A 17,102-nucleotide genomic window follows, 5' to 3' on the forward strand; every position below is an offset into this window, starting at 1 on the left:
GGTTGTCTTAGTTCTTAAATAATGTCAAAACAGGCACATCCAATGACTGTATCATACTGTCAGATATCCTGATAGAAATCTGTAAACCAGAGCTAGCTTTTGATAGGATAGGTTTTTACACAATTTTCTTCTCTCTTCTTTGAGATGGCACACTATGCTAGAGTCATTTCAGAATTCTGATGGGATCAAAGGCAAAACATTGATTGAAAAAGGTCTATATTTTCACAAAAAAGTAGAGGTTCTGATTGCCCAATTTAATTAAAATTTCTGATCTATATTTTGCTTAGGAAAACAGTGACATTGTGAATGAAGGCCCAGCATGGCAAGAGCAGATTCTTGAAAATGAAGAAGCCATTGCTCTTAGCAGGAAGGATAAAACCATTCAACATGTGGAAGTGTTTTGTTATGCCAGGTATGTAAAGTTAGTAATTATTTAGGATAAACCAAATTAATAACTTCTTATTGACATCTATTCAGAAGAAGCCAACATATGACATTGGTTGCTAAAAGTCAATTGATAAAATGGTTTGCCTGTTTTAAAATACAACTTTCAGTTTTCTCTGCTTAGATGATAGTGATGATAATAACATGTTACATTAATGACTTGATTCTTAAAACCGTCCTGTGCTTCGATAGAACAGATAGTACGAATTGCAGTTTTTACGCAATTCTCATTGTAGAGATTATTTGCTGAAGGTCCCATGGCTTGAAAAATGTCAAGACGACCATACCTAGCCTAGATAGTGGAAGAGCCCAAGATTAAAACCCAGGATTATTTAATTCTTTTTTTAATAAATTTATTTTTATTGGTGTTCAATTTGTCAACATGCAGAATAACACCCAGTGCTCATCCCATCAACTGCTCACATCAGTAACCGCCACCCAGTCACCCTCCCCCGCCCCCCACGCCCCCCGCTGACCTCCCCTTCCACCACCCCAAGTTCATTTCCCAGAGTTAGGAGTCTTTCATGTTCTGTATCCCTTTCTGATATTTCCCACTTATTTTTTCTCCTTTCCCCTTTATTCCCTTTCATTAGTTTTTATATTCCCCAAATGAATGAGACCATATAATCTTTGTCCTTCTCTGATTGACTTATTTCACTTAGCATAATACCCTCCAGTTCCATCCACGTTGAAGCAAATGGTGGGTATTTGTCGTTTCTAATGGCTGAGTAATATTCCATTGTATACATATACCACATCTTCTTTATCCATTCATCTTTCGATGGACACTGAGGCTCTTTCCACAGTTTGGCTATTGTGGACATTGCTGCTATAAACATCGGGGTGCAGGTGTCCCGGTGTTTCACTGCATCTGTATCTTTGGGGTAAATCCCCAGCACTGCAATTGCTGGGTCGTAGGGCACATCTATTTTTAATTCTTTGAGGAACCTCCACACAGTTTTCCAGAGTGGCTGCACCAGTTCACATTCCCACCAACAGCGCAAGAGGGTTCCCTTTTCTCCACATCCTCTCCAACATTTGTTGTTTCCTGCCTTGTTAATTTTCCCCATTCTCACTGGTGTGAGGTGGTATCTCATTGTGGTTTTGATTTGTATTTCCCTGAAGGCAAGTGATGTGGAGAATTTCCTCATGTGCTTCTTGGCCATGTTTATGTCTTCCTCTGTGAGATTTCTCTTCATGTCTTTTGCCCATTTCATGATTGGATTGTTTATTTCTTTGGTGTTGAGTTTAATAAGTTCTTTATAGATCTTGAAAACTAGCCCTTTGTCGGATACGTCATTTGTAAATATCTTCTCCCATACCGTAGGTTGTCTTTCAGTTTTGTTGACTGTATTCTTTGCTGTGCAAAAGCTTCTTATCTTGATGAAGTCCCAATAGTTCATTTTGGTTTTGTTTCATTTGCCTTCCAGGATGAAACTTGAAAGAAGTTACTGTGGCCAAGTTCAAAAAGGATGTTGCCTGTGTTCTTCTCTAGGATTTTGACGGAATCTTGTCTCACATTTAGATCTTTTTTTTTTTTTTAATTTATTTTTTATTGGTGTTCAATTTACTAACATACCGAATAATCCCCAGGGCCCGTCACCCATTCACTCCCACCCCCCGCCCTCCTCCCCTTCTACCACCCCTAGTTCGTTTCCCAGAGTTAGCAGTCTTTACGTTCTGTCTCCCTTTCTGATATTTCCCACACATTTCTTCTCCCTTCCCTTATATTCCCTTTCACTATTATTTATATTCCCCACATGAATGAGAACATATCATGTTTGTCCTTCTCCGACTGACTTACTTCACTCAGCATAATACCCTCCAGTTCCATCCACGTTGAAGCAAATGGTGGGTATTTGTCATTTCTAATAGCTGAGTAATATTCCATTGTATACATAAACCACATCTTCTTTATCCATTCATCTTTCGTTGGACACCGAGGCTCCTTCCACAGTTTGGCTATCATGGCCATTGCTGCTATAAACACCGGGGTGCAGGTGTCCTGGCGTTTCACTGCATCTGTATCTTTGGGGTAAATCCCCAACAGTGCAATTGCTGGGTCGTAGGGCAGGTCTATTTTTAACTCTTTGAGGAACCTCCACACAGTTTTCCAGAGTGGCTGCACCAGTTCACATTCCCACCAACAGTGTAAGAGGGTTCCCTTTTCTCCGCATCCTCTCCAACATTTGTTGTTTCCTGCCTTGTTAATTTTCCCCATTCTCACTGGTGTGAGGTGGTATCTCATTGTGGTTTTGATTTGTATTACCCTGATGGCCAGTGATGCAGAGCGTTTTCTCATATGCATGTTGTCCATGTCTATGTCTTCCTCTGTGAGATTTCTGTTCATGTCTTTTGCCCATTTCATGATTGGATTGTTTGTTTCTTTGGTGTTGAGTTTAATAAGTTCTTTATAGATCTTGGAAACTAGCCCTTTATCTGATAGGTCATTTGCAAATATCTTCTCCCATTCTGTAGGTTGTCTTTTAGTTTTGTTGACTGTATCCTTTGCTGTGCAGAGCTTTTGATCTTGATGAAGTCCCAATAGTTCATTTTTGCTTTTGTTTCTTTTGCCTTCGCGGATGTATCTTGCAAGAAGTTACTGTGGCCGAGTTCAAAAAGGGTGTTGCCTGTGTTCTTCTCTAGGATTTTGATGGAATCTTGTCTCACATTTAGATCTTTCATCCATTTTGAGTTTATCTTTGTGTATGGTGAAAGAGAGTGGTCTAGTTTCATTCTTCTGCATGTGGATGTCCAATTTTCCCAGCACCATTTATTGAAGAGACTGTCTTTCTTCCAATGGATAGTCTTTCCTCCTTTATCGAATATTAGTTGACCATAAAGTTCAGGGTCAACTTCTGGATTCTCTATTCTGTTCCACTGATCTATGTGTCTGTTTTTGTGCCAGTACCACATGTCTTGAGGACCACAGCTTTGTAGTACAACCTGAAATCTGGCATTGTGATGCTCCCAGCTATGGTTTTCTTTTTTAAAATTGCCCTGGCTATTCGGTGTCTTTTCTGATTCCACACAAATCTTAAAATAATTTGTTCTAACTCTCTGAAGAAAGTCCATGGTATTTTGATAGGCATTGCATTAAACGTGTAAATTGCCCTGGGTAACATTGACCTTTTCACAATATTAATTCTGCCAATCCATGAGCATGGAATATTTTTCCTTCTCTTTGTGTCTTCCTCAATTTCTTTCAGAAGTGTTCTATAGTTTTTAGGGTATAGACCTTACCTCTGGTTAGGTTTATTCCTACGTATCTTATGCTTTTGGGTGCAATTGTCAATGGGATCGACTCCTTCATTTCTCTTTCTTCAGTTTCATTGTTAGTGTATAGAAGTGCAACTGACTTCTGGGCATTGTGTTTGTATCGTGCCACACTGCTGAATTGCTATATGAGTTCTAGCAATCTTGGGGTGGAGGCTTTTGGGTTTTCTACATAGAGTATCATGTCATCAGTGAAGAGGCAGAGCTTGACTTCTTCTTTGCCAATTTGAATGCCTTGTATGTGTTTTTGTTGTCTCATTGCTGAGGCTAGGACTTCTAGTACTCTGTTGAAATGCAGTGGTGAGAGTGGACATCCCTGTCTTGTTCCTGATCTTCGGGGAAATGCTCCCAGTGCTTCCCCTTGGAGAATGATATTTGCTGTGGGCTTTTCGTAGATGGCTTTTAAGATGCAGAGGAATGTTCCCTCTATCCCTACACTCTGAAGAGTTTTGATCAGGAATGGATGCTGCATTTTGCCAAATGCTTTCTCTGCATCTATTTAGAGGATCATATGGTTCTTGGTTTTTCTATTGCTGAAATGATGAATCACATCGATTGTTTTATGGGTGTTGAACCAGCTTTGCATCCCGGGGATAAATCCTCCTTGGTTATGTTGAATAATCTTCTTAATGTACTCTTGTATCCTATTGGCTAGTATCTTTTTGAGAATTTTTGCATCCATGTTCATTAGGGATATTGATCTATAATTCTCCTTTTTGGTGGGGACTTTGTCTGGTTTTGGAATTAAGGTGATGCTGGCCTCATAGAAAGAATTTGGAAGTACTCCATCTCTTTCCATCTTTCCAAACCGCTTTAATAGAATAGATACGGTTTCTTCTTTAAACATGTGATAGAATTCCGCAGGGAAGCCATCTGGCCCTGTACTTTTGTGTCATGGAAGGTTATTGATGACTGCTTCAATTTCCTCCCTGTTGATTGGCCTGTTTAGTTTTTCTATTTCTTCCTGATCCAGTTGTGGTAATTTGTGGCTTTCCAGAAATGCGTCCATTTCTTCTAGATTGCCTAATTCATTGGCGTCTAGCTGTTCATAATATGTTTTTAAAATCGTTCGTATTTCCTTGGTGTTGGTAGTGATCTCTCCTTTCTCATTCATGATTTTATTAATTTGAGTCTTCTCTCTCTTCTTTTTAATAAGGCTGGCTATTGGTTTATCTATCTTATTAATTCTATCAAAGAACCAACTCCTGGTTTTGTTGATCTGTTCCACAGTTCTTCTGGTCTCGATTTCGTTGAGTTCTGCTCGAATCTTTATTAACTCTCTTCTTCTGCTGGGTGTAGGATCTATTTCCTATTTTTTTCTCTAGCTCCTTTATGTGTAAGGTTAGCTTTTGTATTTGAGTTCTTTCCAGTTTTTGTATGGATGCTTGTATTGCGATGTATTTCCTCCTCAGGACTGCTTCTGTTTTATCCCAAAGATTTTGAATGGTTGAATCTTCATTCTCATTATTTTTCCATGAATCTTTTTAATTCTGCTTAATTTCCTGGTTGACCCTTTCATCTTTTAGCAAGATGGTCCTTAACCTCCATGTGTTTGAAGTCCTTCCTAACTTATTGTTGTGATTTAGTTCTAATTTCAAGGCATTATGATCTGAGAATATGCAGGGGATGATCCCAGTCGTTTGGTATCAGTTCATACCTGATTTTTGACCCAGTATGTGGTCTATTCTGGAGAACGTTCCATGTACACTTGAGAAGAATGTGTATTCAGTTGAGTTTGGATGTAAAGTTCTGTAGATATCTGTGAAATCCATCTGGTCCCGTGTATCATTTAAAGCTCTTGTTTCTTTGGAGATGTGCTTAGAAAACCTATCGATTGTAGAAAGAACTACATTGAAGTCACCAAGTATAAATGTATTATTATCTAAGTATGTCTTAAGTTTGGTTATTAATTGATTGATGTTTTTGGCAGCTCCCGCATTCGGTGCATACATATTGATGATTCTTAAATCCTCTTGTTGGAATGATCCTTTAAGTGTTATATAGTGTCCCTCTTCATCTTTCACTAGAGTCTTCCGGATAAATTTTAGTTTGTCTGATATAAGGATGGCTACCCTTGCTTTCTTTTGAGGACCATTTGAATGGTAAATGGTTCTCCAACCTTTTCTTTTCAGGCTGTAGGTGTCCTCATGTCTAAAATGAGTCTCTTATAGACAGCAAATAGATGGGTCCTGCTTTTTTATCCAGTCTGACACCCTGCGCCTTTTCATGGGGTCATTAATCCCATTCACGTTCAGAGTTACTATTGAAAGATAGGAATTTAGTGTCATCATAATACCTATTCAGTCCCTGTTTTTGTGGATTGTTGCATTGGACCTCTTCTTAAAGGGGAATTTTAAGAGTCCCCCTTTAAATTTGTTACAGAGCTCGTTTAGAGGTTACATATTCTTTCAGTTCCTGCCTGTCTTGGAAGCTCTTTATCTCTCCTTCCATTTTGAATGAGAGCCTTGCCGGATAAAGTATTCTTGGCTACATGTTTTTCTTATTTAGGACCTTGAGTATATCCTGCCAGCCCTTTCTGGCCTGCCAGGTCTCTGTGGAGAGGTCTGCTGTTAATCTTATATTCCTCCCCAGATAATTTAGGGATTTCTTGTCTCTTGGTGCTTTAAGGATCTTTTCTTTATCTTTGGAATTTGCAGGCTTCACTATCAAATGTCGAGGTGTTGAACGGTTTGTATTGATTTTAGGGGGGATCTCTCTATTTCTTGTAACTGAATGCCTGTTTCCCTTCCCAGATTAGGAACGTTTTCAGCTATGATTTGTTCAAATACATATTCTGGCCCTCTGTCCTTTTCGGCGCCCTCGGGAACCCCAGTGAAACGTAGATTTTTCTTCCTTGGGCTGTCACTTATTTTCCTTAAAATATCCTCACGATCTTTTAATTGTTTGTCTCTTTTTTCCTCAGTTTCCCTCTTTGCCATAAACTTTTCTTCTATGTCATTCACTCATTCTTCCACCTTGTTAATCCTCATCATTAGGACCTCTAGTTTGGATTGCATCTCATTTAATTGATTTTTAATTTCCTGCCTGTTTAGATCTAAATTCTGCAGTCATGAAGTCTCATGAGTCCTTTATGCTTTTTTGTAGAGCCACTAGTAGCTCTCTAATAGTGCTTCTGAATTGGCTTTCTGACATTGAATTGTAATCCAAATTTTGTAACTCTGTGGGAGAGGACTGTTTCTGATTTTTTTCTTTTGAGGGGAGGTTTTCCTTCTCGTCATTTTGCTCAGAGCGGAGTGGCGAAAAACATGTTGTATTGGGAAAAGGAGAAAAGAGAGAAGAGAAAGAAATAAAGAAAAAGAAAGAAAAAAAAGAAAAAGAAAAGAAAGAGTAAAAAGAGAAAGAGAAGAAAAAATAGGGGAGGGAAGCAAATAAAAAAAAACAAAACATTAGGGTGGTATCCTCTAATTCTGTATACTGTAAATCCCTTGACTTCCCCTGGAACTTTCCAGTGCTGCCTGGTCAATAATTTGCCCAATAATTTGTTTTTCCCCTCTCTGTCTAGCTGGTCTTCTGGGGGAGGTGCCTGCCGTGCTGATTTTCAGGTGTTAGCGCTTGGGGGAGCTACTCTGCCCCCTGCCAGGTGCATGGTTCAGTGAGAGAGAGACAAAAGAGAAAAGAAGAAAAGAAAAAGAGGAAAAAAAAGGAGGGGGGGAACAAACAGACAACAAAAAACTAGGTGGGAAGTATCCTCTGATTCTATATACTGTAGATTCCTTGACTTCCCCTCGAACTTTCCATTGCTGCTTGGTCAAGAACTTGCTTTTCTCCTGTCCTTCTAGCTAGTCTTCTGGGGGAGGGCTCTGCTGTGCTCATTCTGAGGTGTGTGCACCTGGGGTAGCTCCCCATCCCCCTGCCAGGTGCATGGCTTTGTGGGAGCTGTTTATCCTGTGAGGCCCTCCTCATTCCCAGGTACAAGGTGACAGCAGGAGGAACAACAACAGTGGTGGAGACCAGCTCTCCAGCTCTGGAGTCATATCCTGCAGTAACTGCCGCAGGTCTCAGTCCGCAGTGGCCTGAATGCTCTGAGGGCGGGGGGCGCGTTGTCAGGAGCGCCCTCGCTGTCCTGGGCCCTTCCGTCCTCTGCATGTCCTGGGTGTATCGCCGAATCATGGGCTGTTGTCCCCCAGCGCTCTGGGCTCCCGGGCCTGCGCCTCTGGAATCTTGCTTCCGGGGCTGTGCAGCCCTCTCGTGGGGAACCGCTGCCTGAGCCGCCGCTGGATTTGTTCTGGGGGCCCCGCTGGGCGGGTGCTGCAGCCCTTTAGGAAGCTTGGCCTGGTGTGTGGCGCTCTCTCCCCCAGGGCGCAGGTCCTCTCTTAGTGTCCCTGGGAGCCTGAGGGCATCCTTGCCCCTCCTGAGATCCTGCCGGAGCTCCTCCGAGAGCCTGTCCGTTCGGGAAGAAGCTCCTGCTTCTCCGAGACTCGGCTTTCCTGACCTGTGGGCACTCGCCGCATGGCCTTAGCCTGGTATCTGGTGGGGGCCCCTCCCCCTTGGATGCTTTTTTATTTCTTTATTATTTTTTTTCTGTCTTCCTACCTTGATAGAAGCGCAAACTCTTCTCACTGTAGCCCTCCAGCTGTTCTCTCGTTAAATCTCAGACTGAATTAGTAGGTTTTCATTATGATTTGAAAGTTATCTAGGTAAGTTGGTGGGGACAGGTGACTTGGGGCCCTTAATCTTCCATCATCTTCTATTTTCTTTTATTGATGTGAATAAGAAAGAGTATCATTGCAATAAATAGATCCTTGACATTCTTGTTAGCTATATCAAAAAATCTTTTGGAGTTCCCTTTTGTAAATAACGGAAAATTACGATATAGTTTCTTCGCTTGTTTTTGTTGCTTTTTTATATATACCTTATTAATGATGTTAATGTTACATTTTGTGGAGGTCGGGAATGAGTATGTGTTTAGTTTTGTATATAATTTTAACATATATGTCAGTTTACAGAACTGAGGACGTACGTCATCCCAAAGATCTTTCCTGTTTCTATTTTCTAACCATGGCTCATCTCCTTTCTACCATTTCCCCAATTTCTAGTTTTCGTTAATTACTAATCTCTCTTCCAGTTCTATTATTTTGTCATTTTGAGAGTGTTATCTAATTTGAAATGTATAGTATGTCATCTTTTGCCATTGTCTTTCTCTCATTGTAGTTGCTTGAGGATTCATCCAGGTGGTTGCATTCATTAGCAGCTCGTTTGTTGTTATTGCTAAATAGTATTCCGTGGTATGTATATACCAAAGTTTAGTTTTAGTCACCCATTGAAGAACATCTCGGCTTTTTTCCCTTCTTTCTGTTACAAAAAAGCTGCTATGAATATTTGTTCATAGGATTCTGTGTGAACATAAGTTTTCATTTGTCTGGGATAAATACCCAAGTATATAATTAATGGGTCATACGCTAATTACATGTTTGGTTTTAAAAGAAACTGAGAAACTGTTTTCCAGAGGATCTGTACCATTTTACATTTCCATCAGAATTTCATGATTCTATTTCTCTACATGCTCACCAACATTTAGTGTTTTCACTTTTTTGCCATTCTGATAGGTGTGTAGTGATATCTCATTGCAGTTTTATTTTATTTTATTTTTTAATTTTTTTTTCTTATTGCAGTTTTAATTTGCATTTCCCTGATGTCTGATTTTAAATATCCTTTCATGTGCTTGCTTGCCAGTCTTACATCCTTTTTGGTGAAAGTGTTCATATCTTTTGCTCATTTTTTAATTGGATTGGCTTTTTCATGTGGATTTTTGTTTTATATATGTGTCCTTTGTTAGGTATATAGTCTGCATATATTTCCCCCAAGTCTGTAGATTGTCTCTCATCCTCTTGAAGTAGGATATTTTGCAGGTGAAATGTTTTAAATTTTGATAAGGTCCAATTTATCACTTTTTTCTTCGGTATAGATCCAGAATATTTTCTCCTGTTTTTCAAAAACAAATTATGGTTTTATGTTTTATGTTTTACCTTGTGATCTACATTGAGTTAATTTTTGTATAAGGTGTGAGGTTTAGATCATTGTTAATTTTTTTAACATAAGATTATCCAATTACTTTGGCACTATTTGTTTTAAAGGTTGTTTTTCCTCCACTGAATTAATTTTGCATATTTGTCAAATCAGTTGTACTTGGATGAGTATATTTGTGTATTTTATATTCTATCCCATTGATGTGTATGTTTTTTTCCTCACACCAATACCTTACCATCTTGATTATTGCAGCTCTGTTAGGGATTAAAATCAGGTAGAATAATTAGTCAAATTTAGTCTCTTTTATCAAGATTGTTTTAGCTATTCCAGAGTTTGTGCCTTTTCAGATAAATGTTTTAATAAGCTTTTCTCTGTCTAGAAAATGTTGTTGGAATTTTGATAGGAATTGCATTAATACTATATATCAACTTGAAGGGAATTGATAACTTTATTATTTTGAGTCTTCCAATTCATTGATAAGATATGTTTCACCATTTATGTAGGTTGACTTTGATTTCTTTCTACAGAATTTTGTAATTTTCAGCGTTCCAACTCTATGCATGTTTTGTTAATTGTGGTGTACATGAGTATTTACTTATCTTTGGGGCAATTATAAGTGGCATTGTCTTTTTAATGTTGACTACGTTCATTATGAGTATCTACAAATGCATTTGGTATTTATGTATTGACTTGTATCCTGGCATCTTGCTGAACTTTTAAGTTCTGGGGATTATATTTTTATAGATTCTATGGGATTTTTACATAGACAATCATGTCTTATACAAAGAGGAACAGTTTTATATATTCCTCGTCATTGACTTGTTCTTTTTTAAAGAGTCTGTTTCCTGTTGAGAGTCATATGTTTTCTGTCCGTAGCCACACACCACAAGTTAATTATGTTTTCTCCTTATTCTTAGCCTCACTTAATGTGCATTTTGTTTCCAAAAAGAAAGTTGTTACCACTTTCTGATGACTTTGTAATTATACCTAATGATGGCTAGTCATTTATGGTCTCTCATTTGCTAATTGTCTTGTTTCTGTACACAACTGATTAATCCACAAGCTACCAAAAATAATGGTTACTTTAATGGTCATTCGTACCAAGAATCTATCGTAGCTAGTTGCATCAAACAAATAGAAATCAAACTTCAGTCCTTGATACACTACATAGATAGAATACTGTTTTTAATATTTTGGTAAATTTCCCAAATATCATGTTAAAGACAGCTTTATAATCATATGTATGTTGACATATGACTTCTTTTTTCATTTTAGACCAGATATGTTTGCTTATTTATAGAGTTGATGTATATTAGGCCAAAATCTATGATTTGATTCTCATGTTGACAACTTGTTATTTCATCAAAAGAGAGTAAAATATGTATCTCGGGCAGCCTTGGTCGCTCAGTGGTTTAGCGCCGCCTTCAGCCAGGGTGTGATCCTGGGGACTTGGGATCAAGTCCCACATCGGGCTCCCTGCATGGAGCCTGCTTCTCCCCCTGCCTGTGTCTCTGCCTCTCTCTCTTTCTGTGTCTCTCATGAATAAATAAAATCTTTTAAAAATATGTATCTCTAGGCCATAAACAATATTGTAGTCATAACCAGCAGCCTCTTGATTTTTAATTTTTGATTACAAGGAGGTCAGGTCAAGGATGCAAATAAATCAGTGCAAACTCATCACAACTGCTTGGAAAACTGCTGAAATAAAAAAGAAATACCTCAAATTACATGGAAAGTCGGTAACACCATACTCTAATATAAAATATAGGATAGTGCATTATATTTTTATTATTGTTGACTTTGTTTTCTTTTTTTAATTGGAGTTCAATTTGCCAACATCTAGCATAACACCCAGTGCTTATCCTGCCAAGTGCCCCCCTCAGTGCCCAACACCCAGTCACCCCCACCCCCCACCCACCTCCCTTTCCACTACTCCTTGTTCGTTTCCCAGAGTTAGATGTCCCTCATGTTTTGTCACCCTCTCTGATATTTTCACTCATTTTCTCTCCTTTCCCCTTTATTCCCTTTCACTAATTTTTATATTCCCCAAATGAATGAGACCATATAATGTTTGTCCTTCTATGATTGACTTATTTCACTCAGAATAATACCCTCCAGTTCCACATTGAAGCAAATGGTGGGTATTTGTCGTTTCTAATGCCTGAGTAGTATTCCATTGTATAAATAAACCACATCTTCTTTATCCATTAATTTTTGATGGACACCGAGGCTCCTTCCACAGTTTGGTTATTGTGGACATTGTTGCTATAAACATTGCAGTGCAGTTATCTCGGCTTTTCACTGCATCTGTATCTTTGGGGTAAATCCCTAGCAGTGCAATTGCTAGGTCTTAGGGCAGGTCTATTTTTAACTCTTTGAGGAACCTCCACACAGTTTTCTAGAGTGGCTATACCAGTTCACATTCCCTCCAAAAGTGCCAGAGTTCCCCTTCTCCACATCCTCTCCAACGTGTGGTTTCCTGCCTTGTTAATGTTCACCATTCTCACTGGGGTGAGGTGGTATCTCATTGTGGTTTTGATTTGTATCTCCCTGATGGCAAGTGATGCGGAGCATTTTCTCATGTGCTTGTTGGCCATGTCTATGTCTTCCTCTGTGAAATTTCTGGTTATGTCTTTTGCCCATTTCATGATTAGATGGTTTGTTTCTTTGCTGCTGAGTTTCATAAGTTCTTTATAGATCTTGGATACTAGCCCTCTATCTGATAGGTCATTTGCAAATATCTTCTCCCATTCTGTAGGTTGTCTTTTAGTTTTGTTGACTGTTTCTTTTGCTGTGCAGAAGCTTTTTATCTTGATGAAGTCCCAATAATTCATTTTTGCTTTTGTTTCATTTGCATTCCTGGATGTATCTCGCAAGAAGTTGCTGTGGCCAAGTTCAAAATGGGTGTTGCCTGTGTTCTCCTCTAGGATTTTGATGGAATCTTGTCTCACATTTAGATCTGTCATCCATTTTGAGTTTATCTTTTTGTATGGTGTAAGAGAATGGTGCAGTTTCATTCTTCTGCATTTGGCTGTCTAATTTTCCCAGCTCCATTTATTGAAGAGACTGTCCTTTTTCCAGTGGATAGCCTTTTCTGCTTTGTCGAATGTCTATGTTGACCATAGAGTTGAGGGTCCACTTCTGGGTTCTCTATTCTGTTCAATTGATCTATGTGTCTGTTTTTGTGCCAGTACTGTCTTGATGACCACAGCTTTGTAGTACAACCTGCAATCTGGCATTGTGATGCCCCTGGCTCTGGTTTTCTTTTTTAATATTCCCCTGTCTATTTGGGGTCTTTTCTGAAAGAAAGTCGTAAAGATGATTTGTTTCAACTCTCTGAAAAAGTCCATGGTATTTTGATAGGGATTGCATTAAATGTGTAAATTGCCGTGGGTAGTATTGACATTTTCACAATATTAATTCTTCCAATCCATGAGCATGGAATATTTTTCCATCTCTTTGTGTCTTCCTCAATTTCTTTCAGAAGTCTTCTGTAGTTTTTAGGGTATAGAACCTTTACTTCTTTGGTTAGGTTTATTCCTAGCTATCTTATGCTTTTGGGTACAATTGTAAATGGGATGGACTCCTTCATTTCTCTTTCTTCAGTCTCATTGTTAGTGTATAGAATTGCCACGGATTTCTGGGCACTGATTTTGTATCCTGCCACACTGCTGAATTGCTGTATGAGTTTTAGGAATCTTGGGGTGGAGTCTTTTGTGTTTTTTATATACAGTATTAAGGCATCATGATGGTAAATCAGGATGAAAACTGTCTTCATAGATTTGCAGATGAACCAATTCTCTAGTACATAATGAAATAAAGATATTACTTTAACGGTAACCTAAAATTCTACTTTCTAATTTTGGATTCTAAAATTTTAACTTAAAAATGATATAAGTAACATGAACTTCCTGGGCAAAAATGGAGTAATATCAGTAAGATAAAGGAATACATTTTAAAAATGTAATTGTTACAATTTAGAGGAAGCTGTTTTTCTTTTTTACATAGTGTACAGATAAGTTTGATTTAGGTTGTAAGTGACATAGTGCCCAACTAAAAGTAATTTAAGCTAGTAAAAGGATAGGTAGGTGGGAAAGTGAGGGGAGGTAGGTTGGTCAGTATGTTCGTGATTACAGAATTCTCAGTGAGTATTTTTTTAAAGTTTTCATTTAAATTCCTGTTACTTAACTATAGAGAGCAAATGGATGGTTACCAGAGGGAAGGTCAGTAAGGGCATGGTTTAAGTAGGTGATAGGGATTAAGTAGTGTACTTGTGGTGAGCACCAAGTGATGTATGGAAATGTTGAAGTACTATATTGTACACCTGGAACTAGTATTACACTGAATGTTAACTAACTGTAATTTAAATAAAGACTTAAAAAAATAAAGACTTAAATATTCAGTTAGTTGACATACAGTGTAATATTAGTTTCAGTGTACTATATAGGGATTACTCAACATTGTCATGATAAGTGTACTCTTTAATCCCCATCACCTCTTTGACCTGTCCTACCCACCTCCACTTTGGTAAGCACCAGTTTATTCTCTATAGTTAAGACTCTCCTCACTGGTTTCTCTTTCTCTTTTTTTTCTTTTTCACTTACTCATTTATTTTGTTTCTTAAATTGTATATATAAGTGAAATCATATGGTATTTGTCTTTTTCTGACTTACTTATTTTGCTTAGCGTTTTGCTCTCTATCTCCATCCATGTCATTGCAAATGGCAAGATTTCATTATTTTTTATGGCCAAATAATATTCCATTGTATATCTATACTGCATCTTCTTTATTCAGCCAGTGGATGCTTGGTCTGCTTCCATAATTTGGCTATTGTAAATAATAGTTCTATAAACAAAGGGTTGCATATATCCTTTTGAATTAGTGTTTTTATATTTTGGGGCAAATGCCCCATATGGCTATTCTTGGATTGTCGAGTCCTTCTATTTTTAATATTTTGAGGAGTCTCCATACTGATTTCCACAGTGGCTGCGGTGGCATTTCCATCAACAATGGCTGCAGTGGCATTTCCATCAACAATGCAAGGGTGTTCCTCTTTCTGCACAGCCTCACCAATATTTCTTTCTTGTGTTTTTGGATTTGGGCCTTCTGACAGGTGTGAGGTCTTGTAGTTTCAATTTGCATTTCCCCAATGAAGACTGATGGTGAGCATCTTTTCATGTGTCTTTTGGCCATCTGTATGTCTTTTTTGGAGAAATTGCTCTTCATGTCTTCTATCCATTTTATTTTATTTTATTTTATTTTATTTAAATATTTTATTTATTTATTTCTGAGAGACACAGAAAGAAACAGTGACATAGAGGGACGTTCAACTGCTGAGCCACCCAGGCATCCCTTCTACCCATTTTTAATTGGATTATTTTGGGGGAGAAGATATTGAGTTTTACAAGTTGTTTGTATATTTTGGATACTGTTTATTGGATATGTTATTTGCAAATATCTTCTCCCATTCTGTAGGTTGCTTTTTTAGTCTTATTGCTTTCTTCATTTTGCAGAAGCTTTTTATTTTGCTGTAGTCCCGATGGTTTCCTTTTGCTTTTGGTTCCCATGCCTCAAGAGACCTATCTAGAAAATTATTGCTGTGACCAATATCAGAGAAATTACTTTCTGTGTTCTCTTCTAGGATTTTTATTATTTCTAGACTCACATTCAGGTCTTTGTTCCATTTTGAATTTATTTTTATGTATTGTTTAAAAAAGTGGTTCAATTTCATTCTTTCGCATACTGCGAAATATATAAGTGAAATCATATGGTATTTGTCTTTTCTTCAAGTTTTCTAGCACCATTTGTTGAAGAGACTGTCTTTTTTCCATTGGATATTCATTCTTCTTTTGTCAAAGATTAATCGACTATGTAATTGTCGGTTTGTTTCTGGGCTTTGTATTCTGTTCTTTTGATACAAGTATCTATTTTGTGCTGGTGCCATACTGTTTAAAATACTATAGCATTGTAATATAACTTGAAGTCTGGGATTGTGATACTTCTGATTTTGTTTTTGTTTTTCAAGATTGCTTTCGCTATTTGGGCTTTTTTTTATGGTTCCATACAAATGTTAGGATTATCCAAGTTCTGTGAAAAATACTGTTGCTCTTTAAACAGAGATTGCATTAAACCTGTAGATTGAATTGGGTAATGCAGAATTTTTAACAATATTTGTTCTTCCAAACCTTGAGCATGGAATGTCTTTCCATTTTTCGTATCATAATCAAATTCCTTTCATCAGTGTTTTATAGTTTTCAGAGTACAGATGTTTTGCTTTATTGGTTAGGTTTATTCCTAGATATTTTATTGCTTTTAGTGCAATTGTAAATGGGATTGTTTTCTTAATTTCACTTTCTGCTTTATTATTATTATTATTACTATAAAGGAATGCAATGCATTTCTGTACATTGATTTTGTACCCTGCAATTTTACTCAATTCATATATTAATTCTAGTAATATTTTGGTTGAATGTTTAGTATTCCGTTTGTATATTATCATGTCATCTGCAAATAGTGAAATTTTTACTTCTTTCTTACTAATTTGAATGCCTTTTTTTTTTAATTGTCTGCTGTGGCTAGGGCTTCCAGTACTATAAAAGTAGTGAGAGTGGACATTCTTGTCTTGTTCCTGATCTTCAAGGAAAACCTCAATTTTTCACCATTGGGTATGATTTTAGCTGAGGGTTTTTCATATAAGGACTTTATTCTATTGAGGTATATTCCCTCTAGGCCAGTTTGTTTAGGGTTTTTATCATGAAAGGATGTTGTACTTTGTCAAATGCTTTTTCATCATCTCTTGAAATAATCATGTGGTTTTTATTCTTCCCATTTATTGGTGTGATGATGTGTCATGTTGATTGGTTTGCAAAACAAATATTGTACCACCCTTGCATCACAGGAATAAATCTCTCTTAGAATTGCTTTTGCTGCATCTCAAAAGTTTTGAACAGTTGGGTTTTCATTTTTATTTGTTTCCATGATTTTTTTTTATTTCTTCTTTGATTTCCTAGTTGACCCATTTGTTGTTTAGGACCATGCTATTTAACCTCTATATATGTGTGGTCTTTCCAGATTTTTGTCTTGTTCTTAATTTCTAGTTTCATATGTTGTGGTCAGAAACAGTGCATTATAGGACTTGAATGTCTTTGAACTTGTAAGATTTGTTTTGTGTCCCAGTATGTGATCTGTTACGGAGAATGTTCCATGTGTACTGGAAGAGAATGTGTATTTTGCTGTTTTAGGATGGAACATTGTGAATATATCTGTTAAATCCATCTGGTCTAGCCTGTCATTCAGAGCCATTGTTTTCCTGTTGATTGTTTAGGTAATGAATCCTGCTGATGTAAGTGGAGTGTTTTAAGTCCCCTACTTGATTGTATTATTATCGATTAGT

The 17,102-nt window shown here is 37.5% G+C and overlaps 1 protein-coding gene across 4 annotated transcripts in view; it reads left to right on the forward strand.

Annotated features, from left to right (window-relative positions):
* Positions 1–17,102, forward strand: part of CHM (CHM Rab escort protein) — a 244,705-nt gene that overhangs the window by 60,186 nt on the left and 167,417 nt on the right. For all 4 annotated transcript variants that reach the window (XM_077888545.1, XM_077888547.1, XM_077888546.1 and 1 more), the window contains exon 4: positions 288–412. In XM_077888545.1, coding sequence (XP_077744671.1) covers positions 288–412 — 125 coding nt within the window. The remainder of the gene's footprint in view (positions 1–287; positions 413–17,102) is intronic.

The sequence above is a fragment of the Canis aureus genome, chromosome X, assembly GCF_053574225.1.
Source record: "Canis aureus isolate CA01 chromosome X, VMU_Caureus_v.1.0, whole genome shotgun sequence".
NCBI lineage: Eukaryota > Metazoa > Chordata > Mammalia > Carnivora > Canidae > Canis > Canis aureus.